Source organism: Molothrus ater, chromosome 4 (assembly GCF_012460135.2).
Source record: "Molothrus ater isolate BHLD 08-10-18 breed brown headed cowbird chromosome 4, BPBGC_Mater_1.1, whole genome shotgun sequence".
Lineage (NCBI taxonomy): Eukaryota > Metazoa > Chordata > Aves > Passeriformes > Icteridae > Molothrus > Molothrus ater.
The window spans coordinates 59,604,531-59,627,999 of NC_050481.2; the positions used below are offsets into that span (position 1 = coordinate 59,604,531).

At 38.7% G+C, this 23,469-nt stretch overlaps 1 protein-coding gene across 1 annotated transcript; it reads left to right on the forward strand.

Moving 5' to 3' along the window:
- Positions 1–36: 36 nt before the first annotated feature.
- Positions 37–18,831, forward strand: ZBTB49 (zinc finger and BTB domain containing 49). Its single transcript, XM_036382805.1, has 8 exons — positions 37–83; positions 1,337–1,510; positions 3,497–4,596; positions 10,046–10,092; positions 13,844–13,917; positions 14,665–14,747; positions 14,836–14,997; positions 17,490–18,831. Exons 2-8 carry the CDS (start codon positions 1,359–1,361, stop codon positions 18,143–18,145), a joined length of 2,274 nt encoding a protein of 757 aa, XP_036238698.1. The 5' UTR covers positions 37–83; positions 1,337–1,358; the 3' UTR covers positions 18,146–18,831.
- The last annotated feature ends 4,638 nt before the right edge of the window (positions 18,832–23,469 follow it).

Here is a 23,469-nt window from a genome sequence, read left to right on the forward strand (position 1 = left end):
AACGGGAAGGGGAAGGGGAGGGAGCGACAACGGCGGCGGAAGCGGCCGCTGGCGGGGATGGAGCTGGGAGGTGGCCGGAGCCGGTAAGCGCTGGGCTGGGCAGGGCCGGCTCGGTTCGGCTCCTGCCCTTGGGCCGCTGTCGCGCCCGTACCAGGCCGCGCCGCGTTCTCCCCCTCCCGGGGCTGTGTGTCCGGGGGCTCCTCCCGCCGCAGCCCCGGCCCAGAGCCCGCGCCGTCCCCGGGCAGAGCCGGCCCGCAGTGAGGCAAACCCTCCCTCTGTCCTCTCCTCCGTGCGGCACCTCCAGCCTGGGCTCCACCTGGCGAGGCTGAGCCGAGCTTAGCCGTAAATAGCGGCTGTGCCAGGGGTTCCCGCTCGGGAGCGGCTCCCCCTGCCCGCCGGCTCTGTGGGGACACACGCACCTGATGGATGAGAGGCACTTCACTGTCAAAGTAGTGACAGGGAATCACAGAGCAAACCAGGATAAGTTAATGTGGAATCCTTATCATTCGTGAGATTTGAGAATGGGGCGACCACTGTCTGGGCATGCTTAACAGAAGGTGGTTTTCCTGCTTCATTCCTTAGAATAGGAAGGTTTTCCTCCATCATTCCTAGTTAGAAGACTAAAAATTCTGATTGTCCTAATAGTTGGAATTGTTGTGTTTACGAGTGCCCAGAGGAAGCATTACATCCTTGTTAGGGGAAAAAAAAAAAAAAAGGAAGTATAGAATTCAATGTAAATGTGTTGTGTTGGAATGTGACTTGTCTTTTCAACCTGTTAAGAGGGGATTTTTTTCATTTAGATATTACATTGTATTGAAAACAATACTATGCTAATATGTCTAATTAATCAGATCCATGGTGGAAATGTATGTAGCTAGAACAGCAACAAATGCCTGAAATAATACTAATACTATGTTCTCCCTTTGGAGTTTAGAGGATGAAGAAACTGAGGTTTTCCTCTACAAATGCTACTGATTTTGTACATGCAATGTGTCTTTTGCATTAGAATCTAATTATTGTGGGAGTTGTCTAAATTAGGGTGCATTTTTTTTGTGGTTATGGAGTCCAGTTTATTGGCAGCACCATTAGATTTTTGAAGATGCTCTTTGTTGTAAGCAAATCTCTGTTAAAATCAGTATTTCAGATGTGTATGGCTGTGTATCTGTTGGTGAGCAATACTGTGACTCCAGCCAGAAAAATGGCATTAGTGATCAAATTGCAGGTCTAAGCTGAAGTCTGCTTCCTTTGAAAGCTAAAATAAATTATACAAATGTTCTTAATATTTTAAATTACTTTTGCAATTTAATATTCACCGTAGCATTTTATTTCATTATAGGTAATTTAGGTGGTTTTCTAGCATGGATACTGTTGCTAGCCACAGCTGTCATCTTCTGCAGCAGCTACATGAACAGCGCATTCAGGGGCTTCTCTGTGACTGCATGCTGGTGGTGAAGGGTGTCTGCTTCAAAGCACACAAGAATGTGTTAGCTGCTTTCAGTCAATATTTCAGGTATGTGATAGAAAATTCTTCTCTATAAAAAGTTAGCTAAATGCTGTTGGCTGAGGTTTTCTCTGAGAAGGGTATTTATTTCTGTTGGTTGCAAGAACTCTTGGGAGTATAAGGAGAAAAGGGAAATTGTTTGTCTAGAGATAAAGCTGTGTCAAGTATTCACAACATGCTCTTCTTGATTTACTTGCTTATAGTGCTTCATATAATAGATTCTGGTATGGACCTGCATTCAGTATTTCTCCAGAAAAAGATAACTGCTTACAAGGAACATAGTAGAGTATATGAACAGAGCCAGATAAGGGATAGAATTTATAAAACATTATCCCTTTCCAAATAATGGGACTTGTTTCATCAATCATTTTCTAAATAAAATGTGACTATATAAGTTATTGGTGAATCTCTGCTTACTCAGATTCTCAGAGACAGCAACTGTGTTTTAAAGTATACAGGTGGCCCATTGCACCACATCACTGCTTTCTTACTCTTCTGTACTGCCCTCAATTGTGCCTCCAAATTTTGGAGGGTGCTGGATCTCCCAGCTTAGTGTTTTATATTAGTTATGAGTAAGCTGTTAGATCTGGCTGTCTTTAGAACTTGTTTTTTGAAACATCTCTAAAGCTTGACTGCTAATTCATTTGTAAGAAACTTTTATGTTATGACCAGAGAAAAAAGATAAGAGGTTCCTTTTTCTGCTCTAGTGCTGTGCTGCTGATGAAGTGCAATTATGCTCAAAGACTAAATTTTTAAAGTAGCTAAAAAGAACTAAGAACTCAGCTCCTATTAAAATTCAACAGGATATAAGTGGCTAATTAATTTAGGCTCTCAACCCAGATCTGTCCAGTTTTGATTTAGATAGGATGGTCTAGATTTATGAAAGGATTTGAATGTGGGCACTGGCTTCAGAGTATCCCCTGCATTTCCAAAGTTTCAGCATAGACTCACATTCTGTTAAGATTTAGAGCTCATTGGTATCATGCCCTCCTCTAAACAAACCTAAATCTGAGATTTAGCCCACAAAGAGTGGGCTAAATCTCATTAAGTTTGGGGCATTTTTTAGTGTAGCAAAGCAACTACATATGAGTGACCTGACCCCATTTTTATGTCATTGTTTACTGTTGGGAGTATCAGGATTTTAATTGGTATAAGGTTTTTGACTGAGAGAAAGTATGAGCCCACTTAATCTAGGACTGCTTGTGCATGTGAAGAACTACATCTCTGATGCTGAGAATACTTTACATCAAGCAGTAAGAACTGTTGCAAATTCATGCATTTTAAGGATTCAGTGGCAATTCAGTAGGTATTGGTTGTACTGCTGTTTTAGGACTATGTACCTGTACTCTTCATTATCCTTTTACTTGGTTCTTATCCAGTACCAGTAAAAAAAGTACCTTTTTTTGATAGGAGAAAATAAATTGAAAATAATGCCATCTTCTTGTTTAATATTGCCATCCTCTTGTGTATTTGTGGAGAAAGAATTAGTGGTAAGACCTTTGATAGGTTTACTGATGGGGTTCAATGGACAGGCTCAGTTGAGAGAAGAGTTTAGCTGACTTTGAGGTCTATCTTCTCAATTTTGCTAGAAAATTTATGTCCTTTTATCTGCCATGATGAAAGGAGAAAAACCATTCTGAGTCAACCAGTTCTGCAAATTGTCCATAAATACACCACTGCACCTAATATGTGAAGGATGGTGGATAAGAAACCACAAGCACAGGGTGTTATTTGAAAACATTAAAAAATACAGAATTAAAATTAGATAAAGGATCATTTTCTTTGATTTATACTTCAAGTGCACTAATGTAGGACTAATATATAAGACAAATAATTGAGCAGTTTTGAGAAATTCATCATCAAAAACACAGCAATCTTTAGAGTACAAACTTGTTTCATACCAAGCAGCCTATTTGGGATGTATGTATGTTTTTCTTATTGAAGTGTTTGGGAATTATTTGTGTTTGTGTTTGAATATTTCCCTTATTTTATCAGGACCCTTTTCCAGAATTCTTCAGGCCAGAAGAATGATGTGTTTCACTTGGACATCAAAAACGTAGGTGGCATAGGCCAGATCCTGGACTTCATGTACACCTCCCACCTGGATCTTAGTCAGGACAATGTACAAGCTATGCTGGACATTGCACAGTGCCTCCAAGTGCAAAATGTGCTGAACATTTGCCACACCTTTTTAAAGTCTTCCACAGCTGTGGAGCAGGCAGCCAGCATGCCGTGCAATAGTGTGTTTTCACTGCAGAACACTTTGGGTACAGATAGCAGCTGTGCTGGGGATGCCTATGGGACAAACCTATTGCCTGAGTGCTCAGCTGACAGACAGACTAACAAAGGCTTGGCTGAGCACCACTCACAGCCCGTTCATCTGCACACCCCTTCAGGTGATGGACAGAAACCACCACAAGATTCCTTAGATGGCAACTGCACAGAGCTTCCCTTTAAACAACCAAACTACTACTATAAACTGCGCAACTTCTACAGCAAACAGTTCTACAAACAAAACGCTTGCTCTGATCACGAGAGAGGAGCAGAACCATCCTTTTCTTACAGCACATCCACAGAAATAAACACAGTGGAGAGTAATTCTTGCACTGTCAATCACTCTGAGTGTATTCTGGAAACCTCTGAGCATTTACCATCAAACTTCCTGGTTCAGCCTGCAAGTGAAGCTGCTCCAGACCAAAATGCAGAGAGCACAGTTATGCAGCCCACCAGACAGATGCGGCTGAAAAAGGCAGTGCACCTCAAAAAGTTAAATTTCCTAAGATCTCAGAAATCAACAGAGCAGCCCCCTGAGCAGCCCCAAAGAGATGACAGTAGAATAACAGAAGTAATTGAACCTGTAAATGAAAGTACCACGAACACAACAGATGTTAGAGTTACTGATGAAAAAGAAGCTGAAGATTTAGTGAATTCAGAGAATTTTGAAGAAACTGTTGAAGTGGAAAGATCTCAAGGTCCTTTGGAACAAGAAGGACAATCACAGACTCTTCAGTCACAGAAACAATATACTTGTGAATTATGTGGGAAGGCTTTCAAACATCCAAGCAATTTGGAGCTACATAAAAGGTCTCATACAGGTACAGTTATCAGTTACTTGGTCTGCAGACCAAATATTTCAGTTACACAGAATATCTTGCAGTGTCTCTTGATTTAGAGATGCTGGTTAAGGGTCTGCTTTAAAAAGGCTGTGGCTTATTTTGTTGGTTTTTTTTTTTAATGGATAATCTTACAGAAATAAAGAACTGTAATACCGAGTTTTCCTGGGAGTTGTAGAAAAGATTTCTATGTATTTGGGGTTTTGGATGCTTTTTCAAAGAATATCATGTGCATTTGATGAAAATGAAATTTCAATGAAAATTTTGGTTTTGTCCTGCATTTAGATGAGTCATTTCTAGTCAGTTTGTCAGGTGGCCCAGATGTTTAAGCCAAATGACAACAAAACGTGTAAACAAATAAATGGTACTATAAGTATACTAGAATATGTCTGTTCTCTCTGGTCATATATTTATTGTAAGATACAAGTGATTTGGCTTGGTAGTCATTTTTTTAACCTGTAGAAATGTGCCTTATAACAACTTTAATTGTCTTTACCTACAGAGTAAGGCTCTTGCAGGCTGCAGAGTAAATGGGAATTTTGAATTAATGTACCTTGTTCTAAAAACTCACAGGTTATATTTTTAAACCTAACATAGATTTACTTCTACGTATCTTTTTATTCCAGTGAAAAACAAGCCGTGGTTTAACTGCAAATTATTTAATTTGTCTGTTCAATTTAATGAGCATGCCCTGTTATTAGATATGCTTCTTTAGAAGAGTTTTTAAGAATTACCTTGACCAGGCAGGAACCACCATTGATTCAAACTCCTTGAGATGATATTACTCCTGGTTAAGCTGTTGAATATTTTTTGCCTTTCTTTTTCCTTGTATTAAATATACAAATGCATCTCTCTCAATCTTGTCAAATAAACATCATTTTGGAAATGATCACGTATTGGTATTTTGACACTAAATATGAAACTCTCTTAGCAGACATTGATTTATTTTGTCAACTGGTCCTTAGAATTAAAAGTTTCTTTTTCTATTTTATTAATGGAAAAATCTTCCCAGAACATGAAAATGTGAACATTTTGCATTGGCTTCCTGAAGTTCTCGGTTGTTGGCTTTAACTGCTTCTGTATATTCATGTTGCTAAGACTTTTTCTAAAATTTGTTCTTCTGTGAAAGAGTTGCATATGTCTCTTACCTAGATCCTCTTTTTGCCTAGTATTCTTATTATCTGGTTTGACCTGGTATCATCAGGTCTATTTTAATATCCTAGATTTTTCAGGAAAACAGATGATCAGATGGGTGACAAGAGCATCTAGAAAAGTCCCAGCTAACTGCAGTAACATGCCAGTTTGTGCTAGAGAGACCCCAGGGTTCAGGAATTCTCAGCTGCTTTCCAAATACCATCTTCTTCCAGTAGTTTTCAAAAATTCCAGACTTGAATGCTAGTTAATAAAGCATTAGCATTCTTCTATGGATGTGCTAAGATGACAAAAGTGTAAGAGCCTAAGTTTAACGAATAATAAGCACATCAAAGGATGGAAAAACTGAGGCAAGGATATGACTAGAAATGTCTGTTTGCTTCCGTTATTTTTGGGAATTATTCCCTGTTATTTCCCTGTTATTCATGTCAAGTTTTTTTAAAATACCCAACTAGTGCAAAAAGAGTGTTTGGGAAATTGCAGTGGATGGTGAGTAGAATGTCGATATTGGGAAGACCTGTAGCAGAAGGTACAGGGCACATCTGTATAGTTACTGTTAGGTACACTGGTAGTTAAGTAATATAAGTGTATGCTAAAAGCCATTTCTATTCTTCTGCCACTTCAGAAAGCATAGCAGGTTGCTAGCTATCAATTTTATTCAAAAACATTAGTTTTCTAGAGCTAAGCAGAAGGGTTAGCAGGCATTTAAGTCTTACAAGGCTCACTGAAAGCCCTCCCAGTACAGCTTTGCTGAAGAGATGGAGGAAGCTGAAATGGACATGTCACAGGGACAAACCTGTTTTTAACCCAAAAATGACAATTCTTTAAACACAAGTGCTGTGGTGGTCTGGCTGTCAAGAAAAAGCACATGTGAAATTCTCTGCCCCTGAACACTAAAGAATTAACAGGTTAGCATGGGTGCATTGATGAGCTTTCTATGTGAAGGCAGCCAAACTGTGTTCTACAGTCATTGTGCTGGCATGTCTGACTGTTTTATTTGTATTATTATCATGGACATTTAAAGGAATTTCTGAACAGAGCTTACTGCACTGACTTTGGTTGATTTTGACTGAATGTTATAATTTGTTCTTTATTATTATATTGACTTGTCTGAAAAAAAGGAAGCAAGTCTATCTCATATAGACCATACCTGTCCAGAAACATCCAGTGGTTTTGTTTTTTGTTGAGGTATTTTATGTATTTTCAGGGAACATCTCAAAAGAGCAACCCAAAACAAACTCGGGCTGTGGAAAGAACTCTTGGCAGGATGGAATGCAGCAGGAACAGAGTAGCACTGCCATGTAATACAATACATTGTTGTTCCTCAACCTTTTCATTCTGAGTTTTGCTTAAGCAACTTCAGCATTCCTTGCCTTAGTGAGTACAGGTCCTCACCTTTATGATCTCATCAGGAACACCACTTCTGCCTTCATGCCTTTCTCCTCTGGAGCTGACACAACACTGCTTTGGTCACTGTTGTGTACTTTATCTTCACCTCTTCTTGCAGAATGTTGAACAAGATAGGATGAAATAGAAGATAGAAAGCACAAGCCAGGCTAAGGGTTAAAAGTAAAGTCCCCTGGATTAAGCACTGTCTAAATTGTATTCAGTTACTACTTTTCCCCAGTTTTTCTCTATTGCTGTTGATCCAGCCATGTATCCCACTATTGTGTACTTTGTCTTCTTGCAGGGTGTTGAACAAGAAGGATACAATCCTGGTGTTCTCAGATGAGGTTTTTGGTTTGGAATTTATTGACAGTTATAGAATCATAGAATAATTTAAATTGGCATGGGTCTCCTGAGGTAATCTACTCCAGTCTCCTGCTCAAGACACATCAAATTAGATCGGGTTGTTTTCTTCATGACCTTGTGTAGTGAAAATTTTGGACATCTCCTGAGACAGAGGTTCCACAACTTACCCAGACAATCACTCCCAGTGTCTGACCACCCTCGTGGAGTAAAAGATTCTTTTCATATATCTAATTGAATTTGTCATGATCAAACTTGCATCTGTTGCCTCTTGTCTAAGACTGTGTACCAGGAACAACCTGCCTGCATCTGCCCTCCCAAGCCTGTAGCCAGCAGTAAGATTTCAGATTTCCTGTGTGCCTTCTTTTCTGAAGGATCCAGATATGGTCTCACCTGTGATAGGCAGAGAAGAATAATCTTCAGCTTATTAGCTGCACTAATACACCCTTAGGTACAATGAGGCTAATTGCCTCACTGTACCTGAGCAATTGGAGCAATAGGTTACTTGATAAGCCCAGTGGTTTGGAATTCTATGCAAGTGCAAAATTGTTGTCCACAAAGTCATTTGATGTTTCTTTTTCAAAAAACCCCTGTTTGTTTTATCTTTATCTTGGGGGGAAAACCTCCAATTCTTTGTACATCAATACAGTTAAAATGAGGCTGCATGCAGCCTACAATAATTGTTTGGAGAATTTTGAGCCTCCAATTCCTTCCCTCTCTCTCTAGTCATTTCAGAGTGGATTCCTGTTCAGATACTATTATTTTGGTCTCCAGTGACTTCTTTTTTGTAGAGCTAATTTCTGCAAAAATTGCTTGCTATTGTTTTTTTTTTATCCTCCATTTCACATTATCTTGATGCTTTTATGGCTTTTAGAATCCTTCCCAGTTGCTACAGATCTGGCTTCCTGTTGGTTTCATTTACATTTGTGTTGTCAGTATCAGAATTTTTAGTGCTTTGCAAGTTTAAAATTGTAATGAAATCAAGCCTCAGGGCTCTTTAGAGTTGAGTGACTTTATAGTTGATTTACTGGTTTCATAATTTTTTTCTTTAATTGAAAGAAAGCTCTCTTAAAACTGCAAGATTTCCATTCTTCATTAAGCAGACAAAGTAGATAAAGCCTCAAGCTGTCAGACTAACTGCAAGGTTGCAATCTGTGAAGCAACATAACTGTATGTTTACTCTGTGTCTTAAATCTAAAGAGAATTGCATTTAGTCCTTGATCCTAAAATATGTTGGAAGAACTTAATCTGTATTTGGCAGGAGGAAAGGGAAATGGAACTCCCACACCTGGATGTGGTAGATGTTGCTTGTAACATTTCCAAGGATGGAGGAAAAATATTGATGTAAAGAATACTTAATGGAAGAGAAGCCAAGAGGTCTTCTATGAAGTAAGGAAAATTAAAATTAAAGAAGTAAATAAAAGTCTTTGTACAGATTTTTTTAATCATGATCAAGATGAAACATAGCTTAAGATCTCTTTTTTCCCTTTGGAAATATTCTGTTTTCAAAATTATATGGATTTACACTAGTTTTATTGCCCTGCACAAATGTCCTTTAAATGTGCAGTTAAACTCATGAAAGATGATGATAAGTGTGACTGCTATTGAATGAATGGAATTTAATAATTTTTGTTTCTAAAATTCTAAAAGATGAATTCTAAAATTTTATCAACAGTGTAAAAACTAGGAAACCAGGAATTAAGCAGGGGCAATTGAAAAGCACTTATATCAAATACTATAGAGGAGAAAAAGTTATTCCAAAAACATATTTGTCTTAAATTAATGAGAGAATTGAAGTGTTTTACAGTCACATTCTAGTGAGAGTCAAGTTATTTTGGAAAGCTAAAGTGGACTGCATCAGTTTTAACTAAAGTTGCTAATCTGTTTTTAGAGATTCAAGGACAACAGTTTTACAAGTACAAATTCAGAATTTTGGAGCAAAATACTTAGGTAATCTTCAGGTACTTCTATATAGGATGAGAATTTGAAGGCACATATATATTTTTCTGGAACTGAATGGCTATGTGCTGAGCAGAGATACATGGTAGACATTAAGATAGGAAACACAAGTCTTCCAAATTAGCTTCCCTTTATTCCTCCTTTTTAAGAATGTGTCTCTGTGCAAGTGAAAAAAAAAGTCCCCTTCCCATCACTGTTGTTACTGGGCCTTGTCTTCTATTCTGTTTTTCCTGGTGTTATGATACTCCTTTCATTTAGAATCAAAAGTATTCTAAAAATATTAAAACCTGCACCCATTCATATCAAAACTCTTCTACTTGTTTTGAAGATAAATTCTGAGCAAGTCTGCTTACAAACTCAGTGGTAAAAGCTGTATTTCCCTTTTGAATTTCCCCTTAAATAGATGGGTAAGTATCCTTTTGGGGGTATTTTTTACTCTTACATTACATGTTTTAAAAGGAATTGTACCCATTTTAAACATTTCTGTTCTACTGCAACTATTAGAATTAGAATTTTAAACATTTCTGTTCCACTGCAACTATTAGAATTATTACTATGTTTCTTCTTTTAGGTGAGAAACCTTTTGAATGTAACATTTGTGGGAAACACTTCTCACAGGTGGGAATATTTTATATATTATGGTACTTACACTTGAAATGCATCTCTGTGTTGATTCTAAAAGTTTTGGGTTTAAGATTAGATTTTTTTTTTGTTCAAAGACGCAATTCACTCTAGGGATAAATTATTAAAATGTCTTATATGAAAACAAGATGTTGAATGTTTTAGATGTCTTTGATTCTGTCTGCTCTCCGTAGATGTGATATGTGTTTTACATTCAAATGAATGTTTAAGTATACAGAGCCACAGCTATATTTGAAATACAAAGAACATTAATTTCCAAACTGTTCTTTTGCTTTATGCTTAAAGGTACGTTGTGAATAGCATTTTTACAGTGTCTGAAAAAAGTGCAGATTCGAGTTTTATGTAATGTTGTATTCACAATACAGTTTCATCTTCCTAAATGGCATAAATTATTAAGTAGATTTGAGTCAGATAAAAAGAATTTAAATCCATGTAAGTGGGCTCAGTTTCTTTCAGTGAGAAAGAAACCACCACCTGCCAGAAGTGACAAAACTCAGCTATGATTTAGAAAAAACTTCTTGTGAAATTCCATACTTACATACAGGGCCTAAGCTTTAGCAGCTTTATTTGCCCTCCAGTGTTTACTTCCTATTCTGGGTACAACAATTAATTTGTATTTCTACAAATTTGCTGCCTAGTTGTCTCACATTTCCAAAAGGTCTATTTCCTTTCTGATTTCGTGGTTGAGAGCTGCACATGTAAGAACAGCAGACAATAAACAGGTGCATATTTTTATACTGAGATTACATAATTATTGTTGAATAGCTTTGGCATTTCTTATGGGTGCTGGTTTAGGAATTAGAGCTATGTGCTTTTTGCCTACCCACACACCACTGGTTGTGCTGCTCTTGCTTCAGTTTCACAGCCCACCATGGGCCTTGTTTGACCCATGAATCTGATGCCTTTGTGTCCTCCACCTTGCTGCCAAATATAAGACTGCATCCAGTGAACAATACTGTTTCATCATGCTTATTGGGCAATTTTCAGCAAAACTGGGCATGGTTTTTTCTAGGCAAAGAGCAGCATTTTCATTCATTTTGATGGCTGAACTTCTAGTTATTAAAAAACAGGGATATTTCAAATTCCATTAAAAGTACTTTTGGCAAATAGAGTGGTATTTTGTACTACTACAGTGGGGGAAGAGGGGGGAAGTGTCACACAGTGTTTGACAGGCATGACACACTTCTCATGCAATATGCTTTAATTACAGAAACAAACAAAACTCCTGACAAAGCTGGAAATTTCTGCCTTTTAATTAAACCCTCCCAAACAGCTTCCCTTCCCTCCCTGTGACCTGACTTGCCTGAAGGGGCAGGCAGATACATGTTCATGGACAATCCCTACACATTCAGCATAGAGCCTCTGGGCTGCAGCTCTTTCTCTGCTCATAAAGGGGTCTTGCACATTGCTGAAGGACTTGCTTTTGAGTCCTGCAAATAAGATTCCACTCACCAGAAAGTAAGATGCAAGGATAATTATTACCTACTTTTTCTTAAAATACCATCTCCAATCTTGTCCTTTATCTTCTCCGTCTGCAGGCACAGAAATAGAAACACTTTTCTTATTTAAGCCTTCATGTTCTGTGCTTTTGAGACAGTACAGCTGTTAGGCCTGGTGGGATGTCTGCCCCTGCTGAATGAAGCTGATGGGCTGTGTGTTGGAATGTGGAGCAGAAAATGAAAGAAGTAGGGGAAATTGATGTGGGAACTCATAGTTGGGAGCAAACAGCCATAAAAATCTTTGATTTTTTGAGGAAAACATTCCTTTTTTACTTCCAAGCCTTCCTCTTCCCATATTGCTTGTAGACAGCTTGTTGTGATGTGAACCCTCTCTGGCTGGTGATCCAGGATATTGTGTTTCACCTCCTCCTGCAGAGATTCTTTTGGGGGCCCACCTGCATAAGGTGCTTCACTTTGAAAGCTTGCCATTTACAAAAGGACTAAGTCTGGTGTATCTCTCTGGTCTCCAAATTTGGGAGGAGGTCTCTGCAACCATTAAGAGGATTCTTCGGAGCATTTTTTTTCTTGCACTGAAATGCAAGCAGAAGTCCCCTTAGGTTTTTTCCCATTGGGATGGCATGTGATGCTTTAACCAAGGTTGTGTGCCAGCTTTAAAGCTTAAGAAAGAATACAAGCTATTGATGTTTTTACCATTTTTTGTCTTAGCACAGATAGTAACAAGCTTTGCCCTCATTAGGAGGAAAGGACATATACTTGTAATAAAGAAATGGATCTACTTGCTGCTTTCTGTAAAATGTTTTTATTCTTACTATATATGCCTTGTGGGAAATAGCTGTTGCACTTCAAATTCACCCTTTGTCTTTATCTGGAATAACTTTCAAATGCCCATGATAGGGTTTGTTTGTGACATGGATAGAAGTAAAGGTTCTGTCTCTTTTTCTGTATGTTTTTGTAAAATGCACTGTGACATAAAATCCTTTGTCTTTGAAAAGCAAAAATTATTCCATGATTCATCTTCTTCTTCCCCAGAAATAAGTATCTAATGCCTCTCTTCAAGTAGATTTCAGTATTAGAAAGTTTTGCCTTAGAAAACAATTGTTCAGTGACATCGTTTGAAAAAGTGTACAGGGATTAAAGAAAGCTCTTTCAGGGTTCCCACATTGATCCATTCAATACTGTCCTGTGTATGTGTGTGTGTGTGTGTGTCTGTAGTACTTGAGTTCTGGGATATTATACAGTCTGATAACAGTGATAGATTATAACAGGTAATTTATTATCTAAATGAGTCAGAAGGAATTTGTCTGGGTCTAATTTTTGTTATCTTTCTGTGACTGATGAGGACATGATAATCTTTGCATCCCAAATTTTCTTTCCCGATGTAAAGGACTTGATGTTTCCTTAGATAAATAAAACCCAGGCAATTATCAATCAGAAAGGTTTAAAAACTGACTGTGGAAGTGTGCACCATGTATGGAACATCTGCAGCTCTTCTACAATGTGTGTCTTGTGCTTTGAGAGCTGGACTCAGTGGAGTAGCCATTGCAAGGACTAGTGGCTTTAAAACATTTTAAAAAAAGTTGGACTCAGTAAGAAGATTTTATCTAGTCATTGTCTGGCTTGCTGGCTAGACTAGCATGATTTTTAGAGAACTGAGAGAGGAAAGATGCAATACAATTGTTAGCAGTAGTCCCATTTGTTCTTTTCTGTACTTCCTATTCTATTTTATTTTGGTATGAGTAAATAATTTCAGGTTTGGACCATCTGAGTACTTTATGGATAAAAAATGGTCACCCTATTCTTTTCTTTTTAACCACCTGGTAGGTGAATTCAGACATCCTTGTGTAACAATATTTTATTTGTAGGACAGGGAAATTGAGACTGAGATGAACCATATTGCTAGTAAGTTAGTAAGTTTTCTTTTTCACTGCATTCTAGATAGTGTAATCTTCATTTATAATTTGATCTGCTTTCACTTATAGGTCTTTCTTTTCTCTTAGCATTTGATTTCAGGCTTCTTGTTTTTATTTTTTTCCCTATTTCTCTTCTTGTCAATGGATAATTGCATACATAAACAATTTGAAGTACATGGTAGTCTGTCTTTACTAGATAAGAGTGCTTGAGTTCATACATGCTTTGTAGTCTTCACTGCCTTAGAAGTAGGAATAAAAAGCCAGGCTCATAGTTCCCATCTTTATTTTTTTTATCTATATACAGCAACAGGCAAGCTGAATTTAAATATTTAAATGTTTAAATTGCTCTCCCTTCAGGCAGGTAATCTCCAGACACATTTACGTCGACATTCTGGTGAGAAGCCATACATTTGTGAAATCTGTGGCAAAAGGTGAGTAGAATTGTTCATCTTAGTAAACTTGACATGAAAGAATTTGTTCATGTTTTCTGCTGATCTTCGTGATAAACTACAAGCCAAGAGCTAAGGCAGCATGCTGCTCAGTTTTGTTTAGAAGATGCTGGTTTAAATGTGTGCTGATGAGATTAAAATACATAAATGTTTGCAATTGACTTGTTGTAAGATAATCAGTGTCACCAGAGCTTGTGGTCTAAATTTTTTGTGTATTGGTATGAAGATAAGAATAGCATGGAGTGTATTTTGTTGTGTTATATGTATTGTGTTGTGTATTTTTTTGTGTATTTTGAATGGTGTGAGTCACAATAAATCATGTGGGTTTGTACCTTTCCCTCACATTTTTGTCATTATTTGGTGATACTTTTTTCTTTACGTTTTATGGAATTCTGAAGTATGGGAAATTTGGCAAATTTAAGCAAAGCATTAAATGATTCTGCTAGCTGAGAGGTGACCAAAAATACACTAATGCAGGAATTGCATAAAATGCAGAATGAATTAGTAACGTTAATGGTAAAAATATTTTTGGAGGCTTTTTCCTAGCATAAATTTAATTGGACATTGCCAGTTTAAAAATGTTTTCTTAATTGCATCAGTTTATCTGTATTTTAGGCCATAGTCTTTGTTCAGAACATCAGGCATTCATTCAAGCCAATTTCCCTATGATAGTTTAGGGAAGTAAGGGCTTTATAAAGACACTGATTGGGTTTCTGTGTTGTCTTACAGATTTGCTGCTTCTGGTGATGTTCAGCGTCATATAATTATTCATTCTGGAGAAAAACCTCACCTGTGTGATATCTGTGGCAGAGGTGTGTAAGAACCAAAGCTTCTGTCTCAGGCTTTCTGACTGAAAAGTGAGGAATCATTTTAATCTCAGAGCCTGTCATATTTTTCCAGGTTTCAGTAACTTCAGTAATTTAAAGGAGCACAAAAAGACCCATACAGCAGATAAAGTATTCACCTGTGATGAATGTGGGAAGTCATTTAATATGCAACGAAAATTGGTCAAGCACAGGATAAGGCACACTGGAGAGAGACCATACAGCTGTTCAGCCTGTGGTAAGGTTCACTGTGCATTGCTTGGTTTTGTCTTTGCTTTCCAAATGATGAGCAAAAGTTTCTTTGTCAGCAGAGTAACACTTAATCAAAACTGTTTTCAAGTTGAAATACCATGTTGTGAAAATCAGTCACAGAATTTTCTGTCTTGCATGCTTCTTAGTCTTTCATTTGGTGTAATAAACTCCCTCATTTCTTGTGAGTTTAAAAGAGAATTTCAATTGAAAATTAGAGAAAGGAAGTAAGAAGAATCAACATTGTGTGTGTTTGCTAACTTGTTTGCTACAGACATGCCCAGAGTAGCTGCTTCAAAATAGGTTTATTTTCAGAATAGTCCATTCTGATGGGAAGTTAGGTTTGACATCATTTGGCTATTGATGGGGTCTTTTCTTCCAATTGCATACCATTTGATTTTAACTCCATTCACCCACAGAGTTTGATAATAACAACCTTTTGCTACTTTGCTACAGCCTCTGGAATAAAATCAAAACATGATCAATATTTCAGAACACCAATTTTCAAAATCTGTTAGATAGGCCATACTGCCAGGAGGTCTGAAAATGGCTTTTGATCAGGTATATCTTGATCTCATAGGTTACTTAGCATCCTGCACAGTATTTTTTTTTTGCCATTATGTGTTATTTTGACAGAATTTCATTCATGTTCTGAGGAATCAGCTTCAGAGGAGGGTAGCTTCCTATGTTCAAATCCAGCTGCAGTATGTTTTATTTGCACTGTCTTAAGGCACAAGAAAAAGCCAATATTATCAGGAGGCCTTGCATCAGAATGAGGAAATAGATACACAGGATACAAAAGTAAAAACAGTTGTGTTGCTGCCATTAACAGGCTTGTTTTCATTTTGTCTTGTAGTGGTCTTTTGAATATTTTTGATTTGCGCAAAGAGGATCTGGTGAAGCATTAAGAAACCATTCACACTATGCAAAACATCCAGATGTATTACTCCAGTAATTTTTAATCTTATCATTATGTTTAATGGCTGTTCTGAAGAGAAATCTGTGCAGCAAAATAAACAGTATGCTGCTGAAAATTGACTGCAGTTGTATTGGGCAGTCATTTAAAATGGTTCATTTTAGTTGGTCCTTGCAAAATAAATGAGAAAAAATCACAAGTTTACTTCTACTATTTTAAAGAATGTGAAGTGTCTGAATCACTTGTGGCAATTCTGGAAATTAATTCTCTCTTTTTCTGCTTGTTCTCCTACACTTTGCCTTGGTTCAGCTTCAGACTCTTTTCTTAGCAATATGATGATTGAGCTTATTTGAGTCTGTAGCTTTGAAGATAGACCAACAGTTGAATATTTTTCTGTGTTCTAATATTTACGGCAATAAAAAATTACACTTCTCACACATTCTCTGGCCAGAATGTAAAAAAAGGACTGCTGCATTATGTTAGACTAAAGTAAACAAAAAAGCTAACTTTGTCACCAGTTTGAGAGTAGTTCCTTGGTAATGAACAAACCATTTCTTTCTATGATGCAGCTCTCACTGGAAAAATATATTTAGAAGCTTATCAGGTATACTGTTTTCCAGACAAATTAAATTGATAGTTTAATTTTTTTTTTCTCTGTTAAGATTGAGACAAACTGAGAGCACTCACAGCTTTCAAGTACTAATGGATATTCCTGTCTCTGGAGACAAAAACTAAACCCATTCATTGGGAAACACAAGTTAGAAAATCAGATCAAGAAGAAGAAACAAGTTAGTGGAATTGTAAAAATATATGAAACTTGTTTGAACCTGTTCTAGATAAATGATGGGACATACGATACCTTATTGCTTGATAGTTTCTGTAATTAAAATGTCAGAACCCAGGAAATTCCTCTGACTGCCCTGAAGGACTCGAGACCCTGCCAGGGGGCTCGGAGACCTTGGCACAGATCCCAAGACCACCTGTGCCTTTGATTTTGATCCATAGAAAAAATTACCAACTTTATATGAGGATCTGCAAGCCACAAAGTTTAAGTAGAATGATAGTGAGTTTATCACAGGGTGAAAATGTAGAATTTTGGGGTTTTTAGAATGGGGGTTCAGGAGGCAAGATGGAGGAATCTGAGTGTGTCCAGCCTTTCTCCTTCTTCTTCTTGGCCTCCATCTTCTGCTGTGATGGTGGCACTTTTGGATTGGTTTAGGGTAGAGACAAACTGTCTAACATAGGTGATAGGAAATTATTGTAAATAATGTACGTGTAGTTTTTAGTATAAAAGACAACACCGCCTCCGAGGGTGGTCAGTGTGCCTCTGTCTGACCTGCTGAACAGACCTTGGCAGGCCAGAGAAAGAATGTCATAGATAAGAAATAATAAACAACCTTGAGAACTAGAGAAATGAAGAATCCTTACTCCTTCAACTGCAGGGCTGGGAAAAGAGACTTGTACGTATCTTGGGGTCACTCTGAGCAGCAGAAACCCCAAGACTAAAACATGTGTACTCACTTGTGCTGAGAGCAATGTCTGAACCTGTCCCTGGTCCCTTGCAGGGAAGTGTTTTGCGGGCTCTGGTGACCTGCGCCGGCACGTGCGGACGCACACGGGGGAGAAGCCCTACACCTGTGAGACGTGCAACAAGTGCTTCACGCGCTCGGCCGTGCTGCGGCGGCACAGCAAGATGCACTGCCGGGCCTCCGAGGAGTTCACGCAGGGGATTGAAACGCCCGACCTGGACAAGTCCCAGAGCTCTGACTCCTTTGGCCCAGAGATGTCTGTTACGTTGTTACCAGTGTCTGTTAAATTTCCCGTTAATCCCGCTGGAAACTCCCCTGAATTCGACAGTTCGGCGGATTCTTACTGTAAACTGCGATCCATGATCCAGCACCACGACTCGGCAAACCCAGAGAAACTCGCCGTGGATTCTGCCAAAGTGCTGAAAGGCCAGGCCCAGCAGGCCCCAGCAGCGCCCCCAGCATATGCTTACCCAGAGGTGGATGTGTCTGCAGCAGAGGAGCCCCTGCAGGCCGAGGGCATTGCCCTGATCCGCCCCTCCGTGCCCGGCCTGGACGGGCCCTGCCCCGAGCCCCTGGGCAGCCGCGCCTCCTCTGCCGCCTACAAGAGTAACGAGGGCCCCTTCTTCTCCAGCATGACCCTCTGGGGCTTGGCCATGAAAACCCTGCAAAATGAAAGTGAATTGGAGCAATGAGGGCTCAGCTGACTGTACCAAAACTTCTCAGAGGCGTTTCTTGCTAACGTGGTTGCGATTGCGCTGCAGCACAGAGAGATCACAGAGAGTTTTTAGGCCAGGTCGCTTGGACACTGACAGGAATCAGAGTGCTCGTTCCCAGAACCACATGTAGGCTGCCTTTATTTACACTGCTTCTCAGCAAAGTTTAAATGCACTGTTGGGGACCTTTGTTGTTCTGTGACTGCACTGTGTAGCTCCTGTGTTATTGCCAAGATTTACTAAAATTTGCTGCTGACTAAATTTACCATTTAACTTGGAATTTTTTTACCTAATAATTGAGGAAAGGATGGCCAGTGTCTAAGTTCATGATATGGGTACAGCTCCAATCATGGGTCATCAGAGCTGTGTGATGGTGTAGATATGACAGGAGGAAAATGCTTAACCTATCCCTAGGGAACCTGAGTTTCAGTAGTGGCTTTCTTACCAGTAGGGTCATTGGGTTACAAGACCTGAGTATTGTGACATTGAATTTAAATGTTAAATACTGGGCAATATTTGTGATAGTGCAAAGTAACTGTATATCTAGAAACTTTATTTTTTTACAATAAAAGCTTTTTTTTAGTATTTTATAAACTATTTTGCACAGCAGATTATTTGTAAAATGAAGGCAAAGATCAAGTTGTGAATAAAGAGAAATTGTTTTACACTGCTTGTTGATTTTGTCTTTCTAAGGATTTTCAGTAGTTCCATCTATTCCAGGTATCTTTGCAATGCTAAAGGGGATGCCATCACAAGAAGAGCTGCACTATAAAATAAATGCAATCAGTACACCAGTAAGTTGTCTTGTACTTGAATGAGTATAAGACATTGGCTGATTAATGGAATAAATAGACTGTTACAGGACAGAAACGTTGCTTAGAGTGGCCTGTTTCTGCGTTGGTGCTTTGAATAGTTGTGGCATTTCAAACTGCTTGCTACAGATACGTGACATTCTGTGGAAATTTAAAGTTTGGAAAATACAGTATTCTTCTGTCTTTTTAAGGTGTTTTTTCCCCCCCAAGAATTCAAAACTAGTTGTTACATCTCTTATTGTGTTAACCACCATACACTACAATTTGGGGCTTCACTAGCTGGCTTCCTTTACTTAGTCCCTGCACCTTCCTGAACTGCTTTCAACCTGAGTTCAAATGACAGAGTGTTTCTGGCCAGAGTACAGCCCCCCTTCAAACAAAAGGGGCAGCCCATTACAGTGTCTGTGTGAGTCTCAAAAGATACACGTTTCTCTCAATAGTCATTTAATGTTACAAAAAACTTTTTTACTACCTTAACCAACCAGTTTAAAAAAAATGAGCTGCACTGGAGAGCAAGTTGGGATTTTTTTCACCTTTCTTTTCTTGTAGTGCACATATACTAGAAGACTTAAAAACACTATTTTTCCAGCCAGTGAAATCAAAACAACAAAGTTTATGCAGGGTGTGTGTGTGTGTGTGTGTGTGTTAAAAATAGCATTAGTCTAGCTGAACACAGTCCCACATGGATTAAGCAGGGAGCACTTTCTACAGGTTGACCCTGAGCTCTCCCCTCATTCTTTGCCTTTTGCATTGTTTGCTTTGGAACACTGCAGTTCCCTGTGGGAATTGCTCATGTGCCATTCTACAGTCCAGGTATTACAGTTCTGACCATGTGTGCTCATGCTCACTCTCACTCTGCTTTCCTTGCACTGCTGCCTGAGGCAAAATGTGGGTATGTGCCAGTCACTAGCTCTGTAGGTTTCCTCTTGTCAGAAACTATTTTTAAATTTACTTATCCCAAGAGAAAATAGAAATTTGACTCTGTTGCCACAAGGATTTTGTTGCTTGGAACGGATACATCTGCAATTTAAACCTCCTAACTTTTCATTGTCTCTGATTCCACAGTGATTTTGCTTTCTCTGTTGCATTTTTGAGGAGTCACTATAGGGTAAATTTAAATCAAACTGTGTTGCAACCTTTGTGCTCTTCTAACAGTGTGTTGGAGGTCTGGAGGAATGTGTAAGACTGCATAAAGGGAAAGTGGCACCTTGAGATACTTCTAAACACCTAGATTAGATCAGATCATGGATTAGTACCAGTGCTTTATGCCATGAGGACAGCTCTGTTGCATTAAGGATTATTCCCCTTGCTTGGCAGTATTTCTGTGAGAGTTGTTTCACACCAGAAACATGACAGTTCTCAAAGCTGCCACCAGACTGGGAGTGCTGTCTGCAGTTTGGAGGGTTTGTTAAAACACCACGTTGCAATGTGGCATATTTGAGAAGGAAGTGGAGCAAACACTGGTAGGAGGAAACTGTTCCATCTGAGTTTGTGCAGCTGGAACCAGAAAAAAGGAGGAGTTACAGCACTGGGAAGGAGCACTAAGAACTGCTGTTTCTAACTGGCTTGAAGGAAAAGCTGAGCAAGAGAGAAAATTCAAAAGATTAGTAGGTGGATGGAGTCAGATGGAAGAGAATGAATTTTTATGTAAGGAGTATAAAAAGCCCCATCCCTGCAGCCACTCTGCAGTGAGAATATCACTGCCTGAGTGGAAAAAATGTATTTTGCTGTTGTGTTTCCAAAATCAAATACAGTCTGTCATGTCAATTTAGTATTTCCTGAGCTTTTGTCAGGGAGACATCAACAGAAAATGACCTTGAAAGAGGATCTTTCCTGTATCATCATAATTACCTATGCCAACCTGTAGGTGTTTAATGAAGTGGGTGTTTGAGGGGGAATAGCAAATAAGGTTTGACAGTCCTAATGCTGCCATAAACCTGGCAGAGCTGGAGAGGAGCAGGAACCCCTGTGGCTTTGAGGAGCAGGTGGAAACTGTGACACCAGTGCTGAGCCAAGGATATTCTACAAGCAGCAGACACCCATCCATAGCTACTGCTCACAAATACCATAGCCAGGGTGCTGAGGGGATGGGTAAGCATTGGTCCCTTGGCCAGTACCAGACAGTGCAGTGGTACCATTCTACTTCATGTAAATGATATGCTATTAAAAAAATATATATATATATTTTTTGGGAAGAGGATGTTAACCAACCCAGCCTAGTGAAATTGGAAGACTATTAATTGTTATTTCTTGCAATAATTATCCTGCAGCTCAGAGCTGGTCTTGGTCTTGCAAACCAGAATCACTTTTTTTTACAGAAGGTGCAGGTGACCACTCAGGGCTTTGTTTGGATTTGTTCAGGGCAGACATATCTGTCATTTTACTCCTGAACCATATAAAAAAAAATAAAATTAGTGCTTTACTTTGGAAGGCATTACTGTGGTTATTTTGATTTAATTTTTTAATTTATTTTGATTGGCTTTTTTATTTATTTTGATTAAAGAGCATCAAATCTGTACAAAACATAACCTGCCATTTTTATGGGAGGATGGTTACTGTGTATACACAAGAAAAGGAGGCATCATATAATGACATGTCACAGACATGTTTTATGAAAAATTCTTTCCTTAGGATTTTTTCTCCTGAGAAGCTGAGAGGCCTCAGAAACAAAATGTATACAATGGTTATCTGCTGCTGTGGAAGGCAACAGGTGGATCTGTGATTGGTCTCGTGTGATTGTTTCTAATTAATGGCCAATCACAGTCCAGCTGTTTCAGACTCACTGGTTAGTCACAGGATTTTGTTATCATTCCATTCTTTCCTATTCTTAGCTAGCCTTCTGATGAAATCCTTTCTTCTATTCTTTTAGTATAGTTTTAATAATATATATATATATATCATAAAATAAAAATCAAGCATTCTGAAACATGGAGTCAGATCCTCGTATCTTCTCTCGTCCTGGGAGCCCCTGCGAACATCACCACAATGACATAGAATCTAAGTTCAAATAACTCCCAAAAAAAAATCCTCTGCTTGAGACTTATTTTGTAGTTTAGTTAGAACTGAAAAAGTTGTGTAAGGAAGAAGAAATTTACTAGGCAGGACTTACTGCTTGCCATTGAGCACAGAGTGTTTTTGTGGTCTAACGTTTCATCTGCATTCTCTCACACTCTTTTTAAACCTGGCCTACTAGATGTTTCTCAAATTCAGAGGTCAGGCTTTAGAACAGAGCACTTGTGCTTTGTTTCCATGGCTTCTTCAGCAAATTCAAATACACTTAAACTCCTGTTGATAATTTTACAGGGAAGTAATTGCTACACATGAAGTATTCCCAAAACATCGAAGAGGCATATACAAGAGCAAGCCAAATCTAAGACAAAATCAGTGTGAAGCAAGTGGAACTGGCCCCATAGGCCATTTGCTTCTGGAATCCACTTTTTTCTTTCCTTGCATTGTCTTCCCCACTGTGGGTAGCTCCATTCATACGTGGACAGCTGCATTCAATTCTTGCTGCTCACTTCATGCCCCTTACCCACCCCTCATAATCCAGCCCAGAGGTTAACATATTCAAGCTCAGGAAGGAAAAGTGTTGAGGCATATAGGTGAACAGAGCTGTAAAACTTTATAAAGTCTCCAGGCTCCATGTTTTGGAGTGTGTGCTGGGATATTTTTGGATATTTAGCTTTCTTTAGCTAAAGAGCTTGCTCGAGAAGTAGTATGTTAGATAAACATGGCAAGACAAGTAGCTGCTTGAGAGAAGAAGACTTAATAGAAAGCAAATAAACATGAGCTTTATAGACAGATTCAAAGGGAAGAATGTGATAGCTTGGGAAATGTGTTCTAAGGAAGTGCCTCAGATGCAGCTATTTGGTAATTCAGTATGCTAATGACTTCAAAGTGACCTGTGCTCCACTGTGCTGCAAATAAATTTCTTTGTATTGGTACACACAGACTTGTGCTTTCTGGTCCATAGCCTTATTCATTAATCCTTACTGACATCTATTATTGAATTTGCCTTCTCTAAGCAGTTGGTTTCCACCTCTGCTATTAAATCTCCATCCTAGAAAACAGATAAAAACTACCTGTAAAACACAGCCTAGTGAAGACACAAGCTAGCAACTCAGACATCCTTTTTTTTTCTGAAGACAGTACCCCTACTGTTTAAATATAATTTTTTCTTCTTTTTTGTAGTTGATATTCACATGTGTGTTCAGATCTGACAACAGTTTTGTTCACTTGGTGAGGGAATTTTTCCTGGAAGGTTACAAAAGCCCATTAACAGAAGCACACAATGCAGTGCTGAGGAGCGTGCATGCATGAACTACAAGTCTGCCAGCTTTTTGTGAAGCTCTGCATGGGGCAGTATACTGAAATAAAGCCTTTCAGACCCTTTTAATGTAGTTCTGACCTTCCACTCTATATTAAACAGATGACTGGAACCAGAAAGATAGGTCATTGTGATTGCAGTTAATATTTGTAAGGACCAAAGCA

What these genes read in the sequence shown, in the direction of transcription:
- ZBTB49 (XM_036382805.1), top strand. Translation starts at nt 1,359, where the DNA reads ATGGATACTGTTGCTAGCCACAGCTGTCATCTTCTGCAGCAGCTACAT. An exon ending in ACATAAAAGGTCTCATACAG is followed by an intron (nt 4,597 to 10,045) that starts GTACAGTTATCA and finishes TTCTTCTTTTAG; the next exon opens with GTGAGAAACCTTTTGAATGT. An exon ending in TGTGAAATCTGTGGCAAAAG is followed by an intron (nt 13,918 to 14,664) that starts GTGAGTAGAATT and finishes GTTGTCTTACAG; the next exon opens with ATTTGCTGCTTCTGGTGATG.